Source organism: Strix uralensis, chromosome 9, assembly GCF_047716275.1.
Source record: "Strix uralensis isolate ZFMK-TIS-50842 chromosome 9, bStrUra1, whole genome shotgun sequence".
Classification (NCBI taxonomy): domain Eukaryota; kingdom Metazoa; phylum Chordata; class Aves; order Strigiformes; family Strigidae; genus Strix; species Strix uralensis.
The window spans coordinates 3149199-3170334 of NC_133980.1; the positions used below are offsets into that span (position 1 = coordinate 3149199).

At 43.2% G+C, this 21136-nt stretch overlaps 1 protein-coding gene across 1 annotated transcript in view; it reads right to left on the reverse strand.

Moving 5' to 3' along the window:
- PPM1L (protein phosphatase, Mg2+/Mn2+ dependent 1L) overlaps window positions 1-21136 on the reverse strand; it is a 107570-nt gene that overhangs the window by 15899 nt on the left and 70535 nt on the right. The window contains exon 2 of the mRNA XM_074878442.1: window positions 17589-17763. Within this exon, the coding sequence (XP_074734543.1) occupies window positions 17589-17763 (175 nt within the window). The remainder of the gene's footprint in view (window positions 1-17588; window positions 17764-21136) is intronic.

Below are 21136 nucleotides of genomic sequence, written 5' to 3' on the forward strand. Positions count from 1 at the left end.
ATTTTTTTCAGTTGACACTGCAGACCTGAATGGATATAGTTTCCCATTTATTGTTAAAACCCCCTGCTAACTGCACCCTGTTTGGTCACAGGGTGTCTGGCTTTAGCACCCTGGTGAACAGACCCGCTCTGACGCCAGAGGACTTGGTAGTTAAGATACCAATATCCAAAACACAAAGACAACAAAATAATAACGAGGGTCCAAACTACTGTAGTGGGGTGCAGCTGGTCATTTAAGAAGAACAAAATGGGAGTTAGCATTTGATTCTCTACCTGAACAAAAGCTGTTAACACTGCAAACGCATAAAGCTCTGCTTCCCTAAGAAAATTATAGCAATAAACGGCACCTTCTCTTGCTTTCATTTATGAAACTTTCCTTAACAAACGTTCAAGCAGCATCGTGCTGACAATCTGCAAGAGACGAGAGGGCTGGTACCTGCTGAAGCTGCTCTGCCATTTCATCTAAATTTCAGAGAGAAAAAGAACAGCCACCTTTGCAATTTGGGCTGAAAACAAAACCTGTCAGATGTAAAATGGGGGAACACAGAGCCGAAATGAACTCCAGAAGGATCCTGGTGTGCTGCAGGACAGAGACCCACGAGCTGCAGAGGAGGCTGCAAACCTCCATGATCCACCACCCGACTGATGCTTCTGGGTGAAGATCAGCGCTCGGGCTTTACCTTGAGCTGCTGCCTTGGCCTGACATTTGTGAATTTGTTGACTCTCCCGTGTCTGAGACCACCCCACTGCTTTGCAGATTGCCTTCCCCCCTCCCAGGGACACCAGCACAGCATCTATTTTTCCTACAGGCAGTAGTAAAAAATCATACATCTCCTAGTAAGGAAAATACTGCAAATAACATCCTGCAGCCCAGGCGTTTAGAAAGTAAAATGCTTCACAAATATAGTCATTATTACCACAATTTATATAAAAATGATAACTTGGAACAGTCTTCTCAGTTATATGATCTGTGTGAATGAAAGAGAACGAGCGTCTGAAACAGAAGATAATTTCCAAAGTGATTTAGGAAGGCTCAGTTGTTTCACGGTCCCTGACTGATGGCTGGGCTATCCTTAAGTCCCTGACCTCACGGTACCTCCTGCCATTACATGAGAAGGCAAACTTATTGTACCTTGTTTTCTTTTCCATCTATTTTTATTTCAGCCATTTAACCTTGTGTAGAGTTAGAAAACATCGCGCTCTTGTCAGCTGCCTCAGATTTAATGCAATTGCACAACGGAAAATTCCCAACATAAAGGGTCCAAAATTGAGAACACATGTTATATTAGTCCCTTGATGCAGCTGGCTGAATAATACCCTGCTGAGCAGTTTACAAAGAAAATCACCAGAAAATTTAAAACCTGTACTATACTGGCTGCAGAGATAGGCGTTTTTTTGTTTGGTTGGGTTTTTTTTTTAAGTCAGGTAAGATTATTGGTGTTGTATTTTAGTATCAGACAAAGCACCTTGTAAAAGTCAAGGCTGCACTGGCTCTACTAGTTTTTAGATAACCGCTTTATCGAAAGGAGGGAAAGTCACCAGAGTGCAAACAAGACCTGATTAACACATTAAAAGGCATTAGAGAGCCCAGGCACGATCCAGCTCACCCTGTGGCCGCTGGAGATCCTGTGCTTTGTGTGTAGCATCCAAAAATCCTGCTGATGCTTGGCTCCAGACCCCCGCTGGCGGGGCAGCTCAGGATGAGCTCTTGGGCTCCAGATGGCCCAAGTTGGTTGAAATTCCCCCAGCGCCCTCATTTCATCCTAATCCATTAGCAAAAGCGCAGTTAATCTCACCAGGTGCTCTCCACATCCCCTCTTTCCCCCCTCTTTGCTGAGTTTCCCTTCTGTTTTCCCAGTCTCTCATGTCGTCAGCATATGTAACCCCTTCCTCTTCCCCCTCATCAACCCTGAACCTTGCCCATCCCTCCAGGAGAAATCACACCTCCACCCTGCCCTCACCTCAGGCTCTTAAACAGCAGAAGTCCTTGGCCAAGCCTCTTCCTCCTAAACAACTGTCCTTCCCACACGTGTCTTCTCGCTGCTTTTCCCAGTCCTCCCCACCTTTCCCATGCCTCTTCACACAGAGTCTCTTTCTCAGACAAAACAGAAATGAGACTCCCCCCTCCGACGTTTGAACCACTGCATCCCCGTTTGCACAACATGTGCCAAGGTTGCTCATGTGCTGCCTCCCATCGCCCTGTCTTCCTACTCTAGTGACTTGATTTTAACATTTTTTATTCGCTACCACCTCATCCCTAAGCTTCTCTGGCTCTTTTGCAGCACATCTTCGTAATGCTCCTCTAAAAAACCATCATTACAGCTACCGCTGCTTTCCTCTCTCACCTGTAAGCTCACTGCAGGTGCCATTTGTGGTCACTGCCTGAGTTTTTCCCTCCCTCCAGCTCCACGCTACGCCTCCTCCAACACAGCCTCTGCCCTGGCTCGCCATCACAGCAGATTCTGCTGAGACCAATGCAGCGTTTTCCGGGCGCAGCACAGACAGCAAGCTCCTCTCATCCCTCTTGCTGCCTCCAGCACAGCCAGATCAGCGCTTCTCCTCGAGACGCTTCTCTCCTAGTCTTCCCCATTGCTTCTCTAATCGCAAGTGTCTCTGAAGACCCCTTCACCCCTCTCCTCTCTCAAGTTCAGCCTCTGACCGGCCCCGCCGTCATTCTGCAGCCTTGCTTCTCCATCCCAGAGTGGTCTCTTCTCTCAACTAAAAGATCAGCCTGTTTTCTTTGCAGATATTTATCCCAACGCTTTCACTGACCATCTCCCACAGCCCGTTTTGGATGAGGTGACCTCAGAAACAGAGACTATCATCATTCGGAGAGACCAACACTGTCCTCTTAGCGTTTGGCCTGAAAGCATTAAACCCCGGAGGGCTAAAAGCGACATTAATTCCCGCACAGGTAGGGCTTGTGACAGTTCCTCTGTATTAAACAGAAGTCTACACAATAGGCAATTAGTCTGCTCTCATCTCTGGAAACAAAGCAAAGTGAGAAGAGAAGGAAAAAACCCAAATGTAACCAGTATTAATTTTTAGAGAGAGACTGACTGATGTGCAAAGAGACCAGCAAACGACAAGGTAGTGACTGGAAGCGCACAAAGCTTTGCAGGCGAAGGATGCGCAGCCTCCGCGACGGGCTGCAGAAGGAGGAGGAGGGAGCACTGTGAAGCTGCGGGGAAAAAGATCCCCAGTAACCCTAATCAGAAAGGGAACATCCCGGGTGCTCGGATGCGGCTTGCGCAGTCGGCCTTTCAGAGCTGGGGAAAATTTTCTATTCACACAGCATGAGCCCTGCGCTACCTGCTTGGGCTTGCCGGGTACAGCCCACACGGGAAAGCCATACAGCTCTGACCAGTGCTGCCTTCTCAGTGACTCCAAGTCGTATGGGAGGTGTGTTAAATCAACCCACACAACTGCTTTTTGGTTAGTCTGGGGTCCCCTTTTGCACAGGGATGGTGTACACCAGCATGCTGGAGATGCCTGAGTGCCAGAGGGTTGAGGTCTAGCATAGCCTTTGAGCAGGAAGGCATTCAGAGAGACTGCACATCAAGAAATTCGGTACTTACTTGCCTGGACTGATTAAAAAACAAAAAAACAACTCAAAAAACTCCCTCCCATCTTTTTTCAACAGTGCTCAAGCTGGAATTCACACAATAATTAAGCTAGAACTACTATTTTCGAGCTTCAATGATCTCTAGAAGGAAACAGAATTATTCAGAACAGCGCAAGAAGCAGGATTAAAAGAATACAGATTTATATTTACACTCCAGTAGCGACTCACACTGCATGTAGCTTCTGTCTCATTTATAGACCGTGCATTTGCACTTGCCTTACATGGACTTTAAATCCTAAACAATAAGACTCCTGTAGTTCTCAGGGCAGATATGTGACGTTTTTATCATTAATATAGCTGTCCTCTGTGCCCATCTGCCTCAGCTCCTCCCGTCGAGACCAGCCATGTGTCTCCTGAATGTCTATGTTACACGCTCAGCACATACCCCTCAGGCAATGCAAATAAAATTTTGATTATAGCCTGTGGAGTAGGCAAGACTCAGAAAAACACTGTAAGTATATGAGGGAGGGTACGGAAGTCTCTTGCTTCCCAGGAATACGGATAAAAAAGGATGAGGAGGGAGGAAAGGTGTTGTGAGACCGTCGAGATCATGAAACGCCGCCTCCACGTGCCCTCCAAGTGACCCACCACTTCTAATCAAAAGCCATACAAATAAATCTAATTATCCACTGCATATCTTACAGATAAGCAATGATAAAACCAAGCAGCAGACATTCACCTTTCATTTGTGCTACAGCAGTGAAAGGAACTGCAGGAGCTGCAGGCGCTGAAGCCCCTTCCTTGCCCTGATGCTCCCCAAAGCACTGTGTCCGCAGGGACGAGGAGGGACAAATCAGGACTGAAAACAACAGTTCTCCAAACTGAAAAAAAAATGATCCCAACAACCTGTAATTGAGGTGGGATCACTGTAAAACCTTTTGCTGGATCGCAATGATCTGTGTGCCTCCTCCTTGGCTGGTTTCTAATCCAAGGCACCATTTCTCACATGCATTTTCAGCTTCTCCAGTGACATTGAGCCTTCATCAAAGATTCTGGAAAAGGCCAAGCTAATTGTGCTCATTAAAACTTCTTCATCCCTTACCTCTTTATAGGTTATTGAAATGTTTATATAGCTACATAATTTTTTTAGCAGAAGCTACGCAGGTTAGAGAAAATGCTATTATAATCTCCAAAATCCTACACAATTTTGGCAAATTACTGAGCTAACCCACCTGCGAACGAAAAGAGACACTATCGCTCACAACACCTTTCAAAAACACACGTGCATTTTTAAAGTATCCACCTCCTTTTCCTCAAATGTCTTGCAAGGTATATGGATTGAACAGCCCACACACCATCAGGCACTCATCCTTGAATCCCCTCAGTGCTGTTGTTTGCTACAAATGAGCCACACCTGCCCCTTCTTTCAGTTAACAAAATTCATCTGCAAAAGTCAATTCTGTAAAGTACAGACCTAAAAAAAAAAACCATCCTGAAAATTTAAGGTCTCATAATTCGTTAATCACCTCAACATAATGTTTTTTTTTTCCCCTAAATTTAAAAGAACTCCCTCTTTTAAAATAAATTAAAAGAAACAACAGGTTCTTCAAAATCTCTAGAAATCATTTCAAATCTTTCTAAGTTTGTCGCTGAATTTCCATCATGAAACTATTCCTACCTGGCTGTGTGCAGTACTATTTTAAGATTTTATATTTGAAACAGAGAACCATATTGTATTTCTATTTAGATTGATCATATTTCCCTGTCTAATCAATAAGTATGTATATATAACTCAATCCTGTTGATCATTAATCATATTATATTTATCATACACAGTAATTTGAGTTATACTTACAAACTATCAGATTCATGTAGATGAAGCTATGTAAAAAAAATACCTAAAAGTGCCTTCCAGGCAGCAAAAGAAGAGCTGGAAGTAAGTTTTGTGCATCAGGTAACAAAAGTTCATTACTGAAAAACAGAATCCCTTTTGGGCAGTCTCTCCATCTTCCAGACTGCTCTGACACCGCCTCATCAATACCGCCGCGGAAGCGGGGAGCGCTCCCACCTTCGCACTGTCCTAGCACTGCGTGATTAATTTCTTGTCCTTATGAAAAATAATCTTAATACAAAGGGAATTTCCATTTCAGTTCAAAAGTCGGTTTCTTGGCATCGCTCCCATATTTAGTTTCACCTGAACATCCCACTCACCTGTTTAATACACTAGAAGTAGAAATATGTTGAAAACAGTTTATTTTTTTTTGGTTAGAAATTTCTGCATGTCACCGGGCTAATTAAAGAGCAGAAAACCACACGTGCAATCTCCTCTGCGGATGGGCTCAGGCGTTCTGCAGCAGTTAAACCTCCCGAGCAGCCTTACAGCTATACGACAAGAAAAAATGCCTACGCTAAGGTCTGTTCATGAGAGGAAAAGAAACCTCTTGCTGACACTTCCCTGTGAGCCTTCAATATCCCCGGGCTGAAACACAGTCTGTGTGGTCAGTGCAACGCGAGCATTCGCACACAAGCTGCAAAGTCTGAATTCTTCTGATTGTAAGAGCTCCTGAAACCCAAATGACTGTAGGAGATCACGGAATGTAGCGTATATACATAGGGATCCTGCTCCTGCTATTGCAAACCATATTCCTACAATAGCTCTACTCAGCTAGGCTCCAGCTTAGCGCGAGGTTTAGAGCCGTCAGGCAGAGCAGACGAAGCACAGCCCCAGATCATTTACTGTGCCGAAACGATGGCGAGCAGCAGCTTCTCCTTGCTGAAAAGCACAGGTTGTATAAACTGAAAAACAAAAGTCAGTGCTTTCAAATAGGAATGACAACTAATTCTTTTTTTTTTTCCTGATCTGTTGTTGAACATGTATTCTTCAATTTCTAGACCTCTACAGCAGAACTAAAATCTAGGGGCAGTTCCGTCTAATTTATGTCCTGTGAACTAGAGGTATCCAATGCCAGAACAAACGGTGGGATTTCCGTCGGATCAAACGGCTGGCAGAAGAGGAGCCGGAGGCTATCACTCTTCCAAGCCCTGCAAAATACCCACTTCTGTTAACAAAAGCTGCTCCTGAACGCAGGGTGTTCAGGAAGGAGCTGTAAGTTTTCCATTGGGAAAGATAAGGGTATTCCCTCAAAATAACAATACCTTAACTTTTCTAAGAAAGAGCTGGGTAAGAGTTTTTTTTAAAAAATGAAAGTTACTAAAAGTGTTGGTAGTCTGCTTTGTTAAGATTTGTCCCAAATTCTGTGATCTGTAAGACAGATCTTCTATGGATCCATTAGAAATTTTCTACAGCTTTGCATCTCCCATTATGGAAACATATCAAATTTCAGTGTAAAACATAGTCTGCAGAACTGATGACACCAAAAAAAAGGGAATTCCATCCTCTTAGCAATTTCAGACAAATAAACCCCTCCACAATCACAGTGCTGAAGATATTAAAGATGTTACGTTTATGACACTAGCTGGCTTTGAGGGAGTTTGGTTGATACCGACCTGCTGCAGGATCCACCCCATATTTTCAGCCACACAGAAGTTTGCCGGTGGTGGCGCAGGGACAGCCGGTGCTTGGTGATTTTAACTATCGGCAATGAGGTCAGCAATGCTGCTGCTCCACACGCTGCCCCACCAGGCACTGTAAGAGCACAACTGACCTTATCTAGTAAGAAAATGTTATGCTAGATGCTCAACAGGCTTTTATTAGCGACATTCAACTGTAACGAGGCCTGGAAAAAGTAGGAGCAAAATGAAAATCCCACTTGGAAAAAAAACAACCCACCAAAATAATTCAAAGCATCCAATTTGTGCTGAGTCCTGTGACATCTCTGGCTTTATCTCAGTCCTGCATAAAGGATCAAGGCTGCAAAATTTCATTTGAACCCCAGGAGTTGACCTGCACTTTGCTGAGTTGTCTGAGCCATAAATACCAGCCTTAAAGCAGCAGCTATAAATAAGGTGTCAGCAGGTAAGCACTAAACTGAACTCAATACATATAATCAGCAAATCCTTCACCAACAGTGTAACTAACAGTGAACTTACAGATGCTGCGTGCATCTCCGCATCACTCAGCCTTAACGGCGCCGTTCGAAAATCCCCGTTGCGGCTGGCAGTCATATCCAACAAATGGTTTTCACTACGACTGCATTACACCTCGGCTCCTGGGGTCGGGTTTTACAAAGGACTAACACCCCTCGGCCGCAGGACTGTCTATCAGGTTGCAGCTAATTTCAGGAAGGGCCACTGCAAATATCTGCCGCGCTCTCAGCTGGCCCTGAGGGACTCCCGTGACGGATCACTCACGTTAACTCCTGAACACATAAGGAACTTATTAGTATGCTGGCAGAGCTGTACAGCAAGGAGGTGTTTAAGAGTTATTTATTCGGTGCCCAAGGTGTATCGCCAAATTACAAACACAAACATGTACCCCGTCCAAAGGGATTGCGATCTCACTCTGTACTTCCCGCGCTGGCAGAAGAGTGGGAGCGAGACGAGGAGGGAAAAAGGGGTGGAGGAGCAATAACGCACCAGAATTACACACAGTTAAGGAGGTTTGTGATTTAATTCAAGATCCTCCCTTGGTCCCCATCCCCTCCACTATCCAACACACAAAATTCACCGATGCAGATTTTACTGAGCTGTAAATTGAGGCTGGCTGGCTCAAGGAAGGGTGGCAGGTTATATCAAGCTGGTGACTTTTCCCCTTTTCAGGTTAATCAAACTCAGGGGCTAACAGCCAAAAGTCACCTCAGACTGTACTTTTTTCCTTCTATATTTTCCAGTTGTATCTGACAATTCTCTGTATCAAACCCTACTCTGCCCACTTGCAAAAGCAAAACCTCATCATCTGCCGAACGTCCATTTTTTTGGGGCAGAGCTGTCACCTTGGAAATCATCCTCCTGGCATGTGGCTGAGTGAAAACAGCACAGTTTGGGGAAACTTTTGTATGAGATCAGGAAATCCAACTGGCAGCTGGTGCCCAGGCGAACACCTTTCCAAAGACAGACTCAAGCCTCTGGCAGACAGCCACTGCAGCCCGTAATCCCAGAACCGCCTGGAAAAGATGCACAGAGGGAGCAAAAAGCACCCAGATCGCTGAAACTTGGCCACTGCCACTGTTAGAAAGGTATTAAGGCACGAGGAAGAGCCAGTTTTTGCTTGTTTATGAGCAACTTCTTTACCTTAATGGGTTGTTACAGATTATGGATAGGGTTTTAAATAAAGCTTCGCTTGAGAACAGAAAGCCTCCTTTTGTTCCTGCTCCTTTTTCCTCCTACATCTCCCCATGTATAATTCAAACACTGGGAAATAATGGAAAAGGCTAACAGTGATGGATTGTGGCGTGCCATGCAGTTGTGCATGCAAAGCAGGGCTTAGCACGAGCTGAACACTGCTGCAAATGGGCAGAGCGCAAGGACAGATGACGCAAAGACGTGTGCAAGAGCGCAAGCCATCTCCAGAAACACGGCAGTGCCCTTAGATCGTAAATCCCTGTGCATGTTCTTGACGTTATTACAATATATTTTCTTCTCAATGATTTTCCTATTACAATGTTTTCAAAAGAACACAAATATTAGCTTTTCGTACATGATATGGCAAAACTAGGGGCAGCAAGACTGAAGATGCTCACTTCAGTACTAAAATCCAGCAATTGTGGGTGGAACGAAGGGTTTTGCAAAGGTGGCCAGCAGGGACAGGGAAGGGATCTTACCCCTGTGCTCGGCACTCGTGAGGCCGCACCTCGATGACTGGGTTCAGTTTTGGGCCCCTCACTCCAAAAAGGCCATTGAATGACTCGAGTGTGTCCAGAGAAGGGCAACAAAGCTGGTGCAGGGTCTGGAGCACAGGTCTGATGGGGAGCGGCTGAGGGAACTGGGGGGGTTTAGTCTGGAGAAGAGGAGGCTGAGGGGAGACCTCATCGCCCTCTACAACTTCCTGAAAGGAGGGTGCAGAGAGGGGGGATGAGTCTCTTGAACCAAGGAACAAGCGACATGACAGGAGGGAATGGCCTCAAGCTGTGCCAGGGCAGGGTCAGACTGGCTCTTAGGAAGTATTTCTTTGCAGAAGGGGTTGTTGGGCGTTGGAATGGGCTGCCCAGGGCAGGGGGGGAGTCCCCATCCCTGGAAGGGTTGAAGAGTCGGGTTGACCCAGCGCTGAGGGATCTGGTGGAGTTGAGAAGGGTCAGTGTGAGGTTCATGGTTGGACTGGAGGAGCTTCAAGGGCTTTTCCAACCGAGATGATTCTGGTATTCTGTGGTATAGCCGGTGATGATTTTGTGCTACTCCACCCTGCTACAGCAATGCTGTTTATGCTTGTCTAGGTAATGATGCAGGAACATTTAATAAGGATCTCCAAATGGTCTGTCAGGTTTGTAGGCAGAACAAACTTTGCTGCCTTCACTGCTACTCACAAGGCCCTTCAGGCATTTATCCCTGCATCCATCAGCAGGTGACAAACCTCTGCCGAGATGGTTGGCTTTCTTCCAGAGGCCTGGAACAGATATTCTCTCTGCCTACATTGAATTTGCAGCAAGCTGCACCTTCAAATGCTATCTCCGATATCTTTTTAATAAATAAAAAAAGGAGATAAATCCACGCTCACATCTGTCTACTCATGCAACACGTGCGTCTGAAATTGAGGAAGAACTCTATAGTACTGACAGCGACCATCTCAAGCGATGATGCACATCAACTGAATCTATAGATTTTCAAATGAAATCTAACAAAAACTTAGGCAAAATAAACCTCAAATAGTGGTTTTAATTCTCCAGAGCTTACGTACTTTTAAAGTCTTTTATTAGGCCAAAGCTACAAACAGGGAAGATGGCGATCAGGCAGCATCCCTGAAAAAAACCTTTAAAAAGTTGGAGGAGCAACCTTCCCCAAATGCAGGAGACATCAAACCACCCCCTGCACTAGGCACAAACCAGAACTGACTCTACCACAAGTTATGACTGAATTAAGTAACCACCTAAAAATAAGTTTATGCATTTAAGATGCTTTCGAGACTTAATCAACAAGTACACAGAAAGGAAATGGTCAGTAGAGTAATAATTAGTATGAAAACCATTAAATGGTTTAAAAAACATTTTCTACTACACTTCTGAATCTCAGCACTCTGCAGGGCTGTGTTGGGTTTCTTTTCCTTCTGCAGGACTTTGAAAATAGTAGAATTGTTAGTTATTTTCTTTAATTGCTACAAATGTATAAATACCAAAGGGAAGAGTACATGGCATTTATACAGTAAGACTGAAAATAGTCACATATGTTTGAGTCAGAACAGAATGCTTCACGTGAGTAATAAAAAAACAACCCTAACGTACTGACACAGCCCCGTAGAGTCACCATTGCACCTACACCACACAGAGGTTTCACCAAATATATTAAAATATATTTTTTCGGTTTTACCAAATATATAAATGTATCTACCAAATACTCTGAGCCAAGAACTATTAGAGTTTATGTCGGTTCTGCAAAATCGACTGCTAGCTGACAAATTTAAATAGCTAAATACCTACTTCAAAAATTGATGAGGAAGTGAAGAATATTTCAGGCAAGTAGGCACCTGTCAAAGTGTTATTTCTGCTCTGAGCCTCTCCTGAAAGGTTATAATTATATGAATAACAAAAATTTATTTTAATGGAGCAAAAGAATGCAACACGCTTGGGCTGACTTAAATACATATCTGTTGTTTACAAACATTGCCAATATTCTAGAAAGCTGGAAGACCACGATGCAGGAAATTAGAGAGTGGCACGGTTTGCATTGAGGCTACACCCTGAAATGTAATTTAAATGGTTTTATGTGTACACCTACAGAGACACTTAGGCTGGCGTTCAGCTCCTAACTAGAGCTGCCTACCTGTATTCTACCTGTGAGCAAAAGCTAATTCACAGCCAACAGAAAAGAGTGGGCACGTTTAAGATATGACTCTTCACATAGTAAAGCAGATCCTTAAAATAAACTCATGAAGCACCCCAGAAATGCCATTTTCTTTCCAATGGCTATCGAAGAGCTCTAGAGAAGTTGCCCAGAATTTGATGTCTATAATGCAGATATCCAAAGGTAACAGAGAACAACTCTACCCGCAGTGACCGCCCTGTGATTTCTGCTGTAGGTACTGGTCCTCTGCAGAAAAACAGAGCACTGGTTCATGGTAACCAAGTTTAAGCTGTATCTTTAATGTGTAAAAGAAATTAAATAAAGAAAGCATGGAGCGTAAGGCAGAGATTAAATAAATTCAGCAGTAATCATCTGGCTATAAAGAGTAAAATTTCTACTGTATTATTTGGGAAAACACAACGTCGAGTTCTCACTGCAGCAACCAAAGACCCAGAGAAAGGAGTTATTTTAGATCATGTTCTTGAGATCAAATACCTAAAAATCATTTAAAAACCAGACCTGAGCTGGAGAGAAAGCAGCCACATGTGGTGGCCTGCAGCCACTCTGGTTTTCTCCTTGTCGGAAGGAAGCCTCTGGTACAGCAATAAACACTGCCCAGCATGTTTCAGTGCTGTTAGTTACACGTCCGCTGTGTCAACGTGTTTGCAACATATCAGAAAATAAATGTATACATATGTATACATACTATGTCATCTACTATAACCATCCTTTGCCTGTACATGCTTTTTCTTCAGAAAAAGACAATTTCTGGCTCTTCTCTTCCTCGCAGCTTCTTTACGGCTCTCCGTAAAGTTTTCTTGCATATTTTGTGCAGCCCAGTGCCTTTACAACTGTTGTTGTTATCTTGTTTGGTGTTGATTTTCTTTCCTGCTCTTTAAATCCCTCCTAAAAACTTACCTAAAGCTTTTCAACCATTTTTTAGGCTCAGGCCATTTCATTTCTGGCAGTATTACATGTTCCTGCAGGACCATTATCAATGTCTAATTGTGAGATTACAGATGTCTGCTCCTCCCAGCGCTGTCAGCAGAGCAAGCCCATACTCTGCCTTACTGGTAACGGCTGTAGCCGAGCTTGGAAGAGAAATATTCCTGAGACTCCCTGTCAGGACAAGGATTTAAACACCTGACGAGTCACCACTATTGAAAGTGTGTTCCCGTATTTCCCCCAAAACCAAGCCCTCCAAGAAAGGACCAAACACATACCAAAAGCATGGCCCAAGCATGAGTGTGCATTACAAAACTATATATTTTTTTTAAATTTTAAAGAAGGACATAACAAACCCAATAGATTTTAATGGTTACTGCTGAGCACGAGCCACCTTGGGATAAACATCACGGCAAAGATAACTCACTTTATCTTCACTGCGATGTAGAATAATGATGTCTTTACCTGGCAAAGCTCTTTACAGTGGGAAGAAAGGTTTTTCCCCAGCAGAGTATTTATTATCCCAAATTATAGGATATATTTCTGGTGCAATTTTACTGCTTTAATTTTCTCATTTTCTCCTTGTAGTCACTTTCTCTGGGGAAAAACAGCTGCCTGCGCTGCCAGAACGGGAGCACTGTAATTGAAAAAGGGGCATCATTGGCCCCTCGATGATTAAAGATAACCTTTTCCCAGCACGACCACACTAGCATGGATGTTTGTGTGAAGCAGATGGATTTGCCAACCTCTTGGGCTGAAGTTTAATCTTGGATATTTTCGCGTTTCTATACTTTTGCCAGCAATGGCAAAGGCTCACGGGACTAGATCTATGCTGGGTTGCAGTCCTAAAGTCGGAATGAAGGTCTGAGCCTTGGATTTACGCTCGGAGCTTTTTTTCTGCAGCTGCAGCTACGAGAGAAACCAGACCCAGTCTTCTGCGAAGCACAGAAATACAGGCTGAATGCAAGGAGCCGGTTTAATTCCTTACCCTCAGTCGTGCTATGAGTGAGGAGTAGGGGACAATGCATCACCTACTTTGAAGGACAGTGACTCCCAGGGAAAGCACAGCACCTGGACACGGCTGGAGAAGGCAGAGACAAAGCGCCACGTGTTGCAGTGCTAATGGCCACATTTTATCTCAGCAGAAAATAAATTTTGTTGCTAAGATCGGAGTATTCAGGCAATTTGGGACGTGGACTGCTAGCATAAAAACTCACTTTAAGAAACACTATGGTACTGACAACGACCATCTCAAGCACATCAACTGTATCTAAAGGTTTTCACATGAAATCTAACACAAACTGCAGCCGCAGGGAGAGGCCACAGCGTCCGGCCAGGCACGAGCTGTTGGCCCCCCCCGGGAGAACGTGTGGAGGAGCAGCCACCTGCTTTCCTTGCAGGGGGCTCCAGGAAACATGGGGCACCCTGGCAAATATTAGCTAAGAAAACATGTTTTGGGCTGACATCTGGCTCTGGATGCAGTGCCTAAATATCAATATCTTTCATGACTGCTTCATGGCGGGGAAAAATGAAATTCATCTTTTTTGTCACACAGTAATGAAACTCAATTTCTACAGGACTCTGAGGGAGAGGAGCCATCCATTAAAGAAAAACCTATTGACTACAGTACAGAAACACCACCAGAATCTCCCAGCAGGCTTTAGCTACCTGGAACACCAGAGTTAAACACCAAAGTGCCTTTAAATACCCTAAACTTGTATTTGTACAGAGTAGCCACTGACCACTGCGGATGTTTAGAGATGCTATAAACCGAGGGAACAGGATTAACATCCAACAAAGCTTCAGCGGGAAAAAACATTCTTGCACAAAATTAGCTCAGCCTCAACTAGTCAAGAATGCCACTTTTTAAACTAAGGGATTTAAAGATTATGAGAGGATTTGTACCCATCTGTCACTTTTGGCCTGCTTTCATTTTATAAAGCTTCCTTAGTCAAACTTCACCAAAAATCTTGTCAATATTTGACCATTTCTAGATGAACTCATTTTATCTGGTAGCTCTGATATACTGATTTCCTAAAGGGAAAGATTTACAAAAAAGAGGCATTAGGATGTTGAGTCCATTGAAGCTGCACGTCATTAATATTGCATACTGCTAGAAAGGCCAAATTAACATGCAAAATTGTACCAGAAGCCCAAGCCATTGTAGTGCAGTTCTGTTTTATTCTGGCAAATGGATGCGGCTGAATTCTACCTGCTCTGGGAGACATCCCTGGGGCAAGGGGAGTTAGCTGGGGCTGAGCACTCTGCGAACCCTCAGAAAATGGCCCTTCCAAGAGGGATGGGAAAGGTTTCCTGGACGGAGAAGGTCTGCTCCTTTGCCATGGAAGTGCTCCCCTACGTGCTGCACCCTGCTACACTTGGCTACTGACCCTGCGTACCTTCAACTTTTAACTTTCTATTTTCCCTGGCTGACATGTAGAACTCCAACTGCTCACGATTACAGAAATTAAACCCTTGACAGTGCTCTCCAGGATGGGTTTTGTTGATGCCTCACTAGTCCCCTGCCAGAAAAAGTTGTATTTTTCCCTTACATCACAATCACATTTATTTTCACCATTTTGATTTTTAAAGATTGCTTTCTTCATTTTGTAGGTATCACCAGCAGCTTGATCTTCTCATTGAATTGACTTTGGTATGGAAAAATGCTAATAAAAGAAAAATGTCACCAACACAACTGCTCGAGTGCTGAATAGCTGGAGCGCTCGGGATCATGAACAGCTGCTGCAATTATATTTAACTGCCCATTTTCTGTGCTTTGCTCACAATCAGATCTTCCTTCAAGAGCAGGTAGCAGCGTATCTGCTTTTGTAGTAAACAAGTGACATGATTAGAATGATGAGTGGGCTCTATCTCCATGTTTTAATTTCTAGAGGTGTCTCTACCTGATTGGGAAGCTGAAATTCTGGCTTTTTATTTACAGTGAATTGTGCTCTCTCTCCATTCTGAATGTGTGTATATGCTGGGACTCTTCTAAACTAGTTATTTATGTAGCTTCTCATTTCCACATGATTGTTTTATTGCATGATATAAATCCCTCAAAGTGTGTTTCAAGCAGTTTTAATCTTTATTTTCTCTGTACAAACATGCATTTTTCAATAAAGGAAAATGCTTTCTTTTTCTTCTGACAGGAGTTGGTAATTTCCTCCACTGCATTTTCTCCTTCCTAACAAACTTCTATCTATCAAAATGACTGGAGAGATGAAGTGACCAAACCAGGGAAAAAGATTTACATGATTCATTGGACTGATAAATTCTGCATTAAAAAAGATAAACAGAAGCAACAGAAAGCAACAACTTTTGAAGCTTATTTTTTATGCATCATTAAAAACAGGCCATATGTGATTAAACAAATATCCTGCACCCTCATTTTAACTCTGTTGCCCTTCGAGAACTCTTATGACTCTGAGCTCTTTAACTATGTGACATATGTAGTCTGCAAATGACACCATACAGGGCTCGAGAGCATTCGAGATCAAAGCAGTTTAAGACAATTGGGCTTGGGTGAGCACGTGAATATAATTGATAAAGTAACAGAGCATTGTAATTACTTGAAGTTCCTAAAGCTCACAGCCCTGTAAGTACCCGGAACATGCAGTCCAGAAATGGCATTTTAAGTTGCTCAAGCTCCTTCGAGATCTAAGTAGCTTAAGAGAATAGTATTGCTAGTGAGTGGGAGTCTGAGTAGGAGTCTGAACAAAGTTGATAAGTAGTTTGAGCATTTTAAGTACTTCAGGGCACTGCAGTGTGAGCACAAAGTAATAGGAGAAAGTAACACCAGCTTGTCAGTGCTTGGTTTTCCAGAGCTGGACTAGTGATGAGAGACTCAGATGATGGTAATTTTAGCAGGGTGTCACCTAAGCAAAGAGTGATCCATTCGGGCTGGTGTCTGGCAAACATGATCTAAATAGGATGAAAAGCCCAGTTACGAGTTTGAGGCTTCTGCGTGAAATAGCTGAAGGGAAAACTGGGAGCTGAGCTCAGGATGGTTCCCCAAGGGCACCATGGTTCCAGGTATGGTCAGGGGACACACAGAACACCAAAGGGACAGCAGGGATTAAGAAAAAACCCCAAATGGGGACATACTAAGTGCAAACTCTCTTTTTGTACTACAAGGCTGCCCGAGGGCGGTTGGCAGGGCTGCAGATGAAAGAGACGGTGTGTTGCAGCTCTCAGCCACGAGCGGTTAAAGTGGAGAAATGGAGAGCAGCGTCCTTCAGACAGAGCTAAGAAATGAAGGCTGCCGAGAGATACGCTACTGGGGGGAGCACAGCCAGCCAGGCATGCACACACCTGGAGTGGAAACTCACGGCTCGTCCACACAGACCCCGCACGCACTGCCAGGCCACTTGTTGCCGTGAATATTAATTCAGCAGTAAAATAATGAACTGTTCTGTTTGTTTGATTCTTTCTTTACAAGGTTGCGTAGTTAATTTCAATATATCTAAATACCCAGAAACCTGGGGAGTAGGCAAATAACAGATATTAGTGGCTATTTTGGAAGACAGTGAGAAATGTCAACAGCATCTCTTTTTTAATCTGTAACTGTAAAGACAACCATGCATCAGGACAACTCTGAAGGATCTAAAAGCTGGAAGACATTTCTAACTACTTTAAAACAAAATGTTAGTAAAAATATTAGCTATAACTAAGAAACCTCCAAATTATTACAACGTAAATAACAAAACTGAAAGCCCCTGTAAGCGCACTGTTAAAATGCCTCCAATACTCTACAAATTATCTGGTTTTGGCTATCCACATGCATCATGTCACATTTAAAAATCAGATTCTGTGGCTACCCAGTATCTTCTTAGCTAAGTAAGCCCCCAAAAAAGGTAGCAATGAAGGAGAAAACAGCAGAAACCAGGTCGCACCACTTGCAGGGACAATAAAGAGGCACAGCTAGATCAGTCAACATCAGTGCAATTACAAAGGACAAAGCACTGTTAGAAAAATAACTGTCCTTTCAGCTAGTTAGTATTCAATCACTGAAGTGGAAAATTTTCTATCTCAACTTGATTTTAGGAGACAGAAATGTTTCACTGAGTCACCACATACCTTTGAGAGCAAAGTTCAATTTACCAGCACAAGCACTAGTAGCTGGGAGAAAGACTGAAAGCGAGCAATTTTTTTTCACTAAAAATGTAACTTAGAAAGAAACACAAATATACCTGCTTCATCATAGGATACAGTCAATTTTTCCAGCATTTCTCGATCAATTGACAAAATCTGCTGTTCCAGGATGGTTTGGTAAGACAACACACTGTTCTCCTTGTCCTTCTCATAGTCTTGAAGATGTTGTTTCAGGACTTCGGGCAGGCGGGACTTCACATACTCTGCTGCTGACTATGTAGAAAAGAGACAAAGGTTTAATTAATACATTTTCTTTTGAAAAGCTTTATGCATATCCATAGCATTTTTTTTTTTTAATTTAAAGCATTCTCAAATGTAACTCCTCACAATAAAACACTCTTAATGCTACTAATTCCATGGTGCTAAATCCACAGGTGATTTTTCTGCCAGAATGACTCCTGCCCACCCAAAACTTCCAGGGAATTGGGGATATAATGGACCAAATTCTCCTGAGCTGAGGCATAACCCACTCTTCAGCAGAGAGTTTATGGCAGTCCAGAAAGAGTTACCCATGCTGGACTAGACACATACATACCACAATAGCTCAACTTCTTCATTGTTAACATCCTTTGAAAATACAACTATGAGTTCTAAATTCTAATTTATTTTAAACTGTAAAGCACTAAGTGACAGAGTCACTTCACCTGCTATTGATACACAATCAGGATTGGACAGGGAGATAGAAGTGAACATTTTAACAGCACTAAAAAATGACATACATATATACACATGCATCCACACACAGAAAATTCTTTTATGTTTTTTTCTCTGACTGCTCAAGGCCATAAGGAAACAGAAATTAACACAAGGTGGCATGGTTGTACCGATGCTACGGAACCTTGTGCAAAAACGTAAACGGTAGAAATAAGAGCATCGGTCCCCCCAGGACCCCTGCCACCACTGGAACCGCTCTCCCCCTTGGGACTTGGGCTCAGACACCTTGGTGAGATCCAAACACAAATTAACTTTCTGGTTTTTAAGCATTAGCATCCCTCTCCTACGAGTATTAAACTCCCACTATAAGAGAGTCCCTTGTTCTGACATGGGTTTGGGGTTTTTTTTTGCTTTCCATCGATACAAACGTAACTGGGAAAGGAAGATGTAGCCAAGGCTGCTGCCCCAGTGCCCAGCTTTCCTGCCAACCTCAAGACAGAAGAGAGAAATAAATGATAACAAAGTTGTATTATTTCAGGCCTGGAGCTGACCAGAAGTTACCTCTACTCAGCAACAGGCTCTTCCTGGGTTTATATTTAGTTTTCCAAAGTCAATTGCTGATTAAATCGCAACCTTAAAACATCACTGAAGTTGTGTTCAATCTTTCTGCAAGCTCAGTCATGTGAGATGAATGAAATTATTCTAGAAAAACTAAACAAAGGCTCCACAGGAGTACAGCTTATTTAATGTTACATTTTAATAGTGGTTTTCTTTCAAGGGAAGGCCAAAAGATACACTGTATACTAATTATTTTAGTCCAAGTTTGTGTTTAATGTTTGAGAAGAGGTTTTACTCGGGGGGGGGGGGGGTGTGCATATTTTTGTGCTCTCCCTAAGGCAGCAATTGTAAAGAAAACAAAAGAAGAATTTATACATATTAATTTTCTGAAATATGTCTTGTGCCAGCTGACAGAATATTTGTATATGACTGGCTGTAAACGCGTAAGGAAAGATACCCATCCTGTCCTAAAGTTCTTGCAGGCCAAGTGAAAATCAAGAGACAGATGGGTACAAGCAGATGGGAAAACCATCGGGACCGTCAGCCATGGTCGGCATGAGGGACAGCCGTCATGAGCCATGTGCAACCCCATCGTCAAGTTTTTCCACAAGCATTGAGGCCAAGGATTACACCGATTTCAAGTGTGATCTCACAGGTGGGGGTTTTTCCCCCTCAGTGAGAAGCAAACCACAACACTCCTGCTTCGGCCACTACCTTTCAGATTATGTCTAGATGTCATTAAAGATTTAAACTGCAAAGCAATGGTGAAACCGATACCAACTCCTTTCCTAGCAAGAAAGGTGATCAGCCACCTCTGAATAATTACACTCCTAGCTGCACTGCAGCGATCAGACAGACAGTACTATATTCTATTGAGTACAAAAGTAATTTTATCTTGGTTTTAAAAAGTCACTTCCAGTATCTGGAATATTAAAAAAGAAAAAGCATGAGGGTGTGAGTGCATGTGTTTATGCATGTGTTTGGTATTAAAGAAACCAAGAGGCTAACTGTACTGGGTAAATAAAAATTAAACAACATTTAAAAAAGAAAAACTTCCACCATTTCCACGCTCTTCCATCTTACCTCAATTCCCACCACACAGACCATAATATTCAACTTCTGAGTAGATCAGAATCTCCCCATGTGAGTCCTCCTTAGGGGTTTGGGGGCAGACTGCAGCCCAGAGACCCGTGTGCTGCGACGCCGCTCCCCGGTTGCCTGCTGGCAGAGCATCCCACCGCTCCGGCCAGCCCACCGCTCCTCTCCTGCTGGAGCTGGGCTCCCCCTGCTCTCATGGAAGCTATTTTCATTAATAGATGTATTCGAACCACAGGCAGAAGTTAGGGGAAAAAACCCATTTTGCTACTTTGAAGCTTCAAAATAGCTTTATCCTCTTTTCCTCCCTACGGCCCCTCTTACTGCTGCAGGAAGGAATTACAAACATAGCTGCTCCTGGAAAACATCTGACCTCAGCCATTAGTTGTAGGTACAACTAATTGTACAACATCTGCTGGTCAGTCTTCCTCATAACCACCCCTCTGAGAAAGCAACTTGGAGCCGTAGGCACTGCAGAAGTGAGAAATGCAAAGAACCTTCCCAGGCACCTTCCCACAGATCACTGCTTCAAAATCACAACGTAACAGAAATGCACACTGCTGAGCTGTTACCTCTCTCAGTCACAATAACCTCCTATTTTCTGGCAGGAATTTGTCAATTTCTTTTATAAAATTGAAACTGCAGCATCCCTTGTGAATCTGTTTTCAGTTTGAAGCACCCTTCTCCAAATTAAATGAAGGATTGACTTTAATACCTTAATTGACGTTAGGGTATTTCATCCTACCAGGGAAAACTAATATTTCACATATATAGAATAAATTTAAAAATATCTACATCCAATGAAATATACTTGCAGAGCTTATTCACAAAAAAATCACATTTTTCTTTATTCACTAAAAAAACCTCCCTACGTAAAAATCACATCAAGAAATGCTGAAATCCCTCAACTGTGTGGTAACCTGAACCTCAAATGCAGCCAGCATCCTTCTGTAACTACCAAATTTCCCCACATCTTTTAATTGATGAGAAACACATATCCAAAGTAATTTTTCTTTCTATACATTACGCTAACTGCCTGCTAAAATTTGCTCTGTTTTCCTCAAGTGTATCCTTCTGGGAGCTCCTTTGTATGTGGGGAAGTAAAGGTCTAAAATGGCTAATTAAAGGCTTCTTTATGAAGCTACTTCAAAAGTCAAGTGGTGATATGATGAAGCTGTCTCCTTACAGCTATGCTGGTAATTTTGGAAAGGCTTTCAACGCACAGTAGAGTATTTGGTGTGTGGAAGACCACCACACCCCCGCTCATCCTCATCATGTT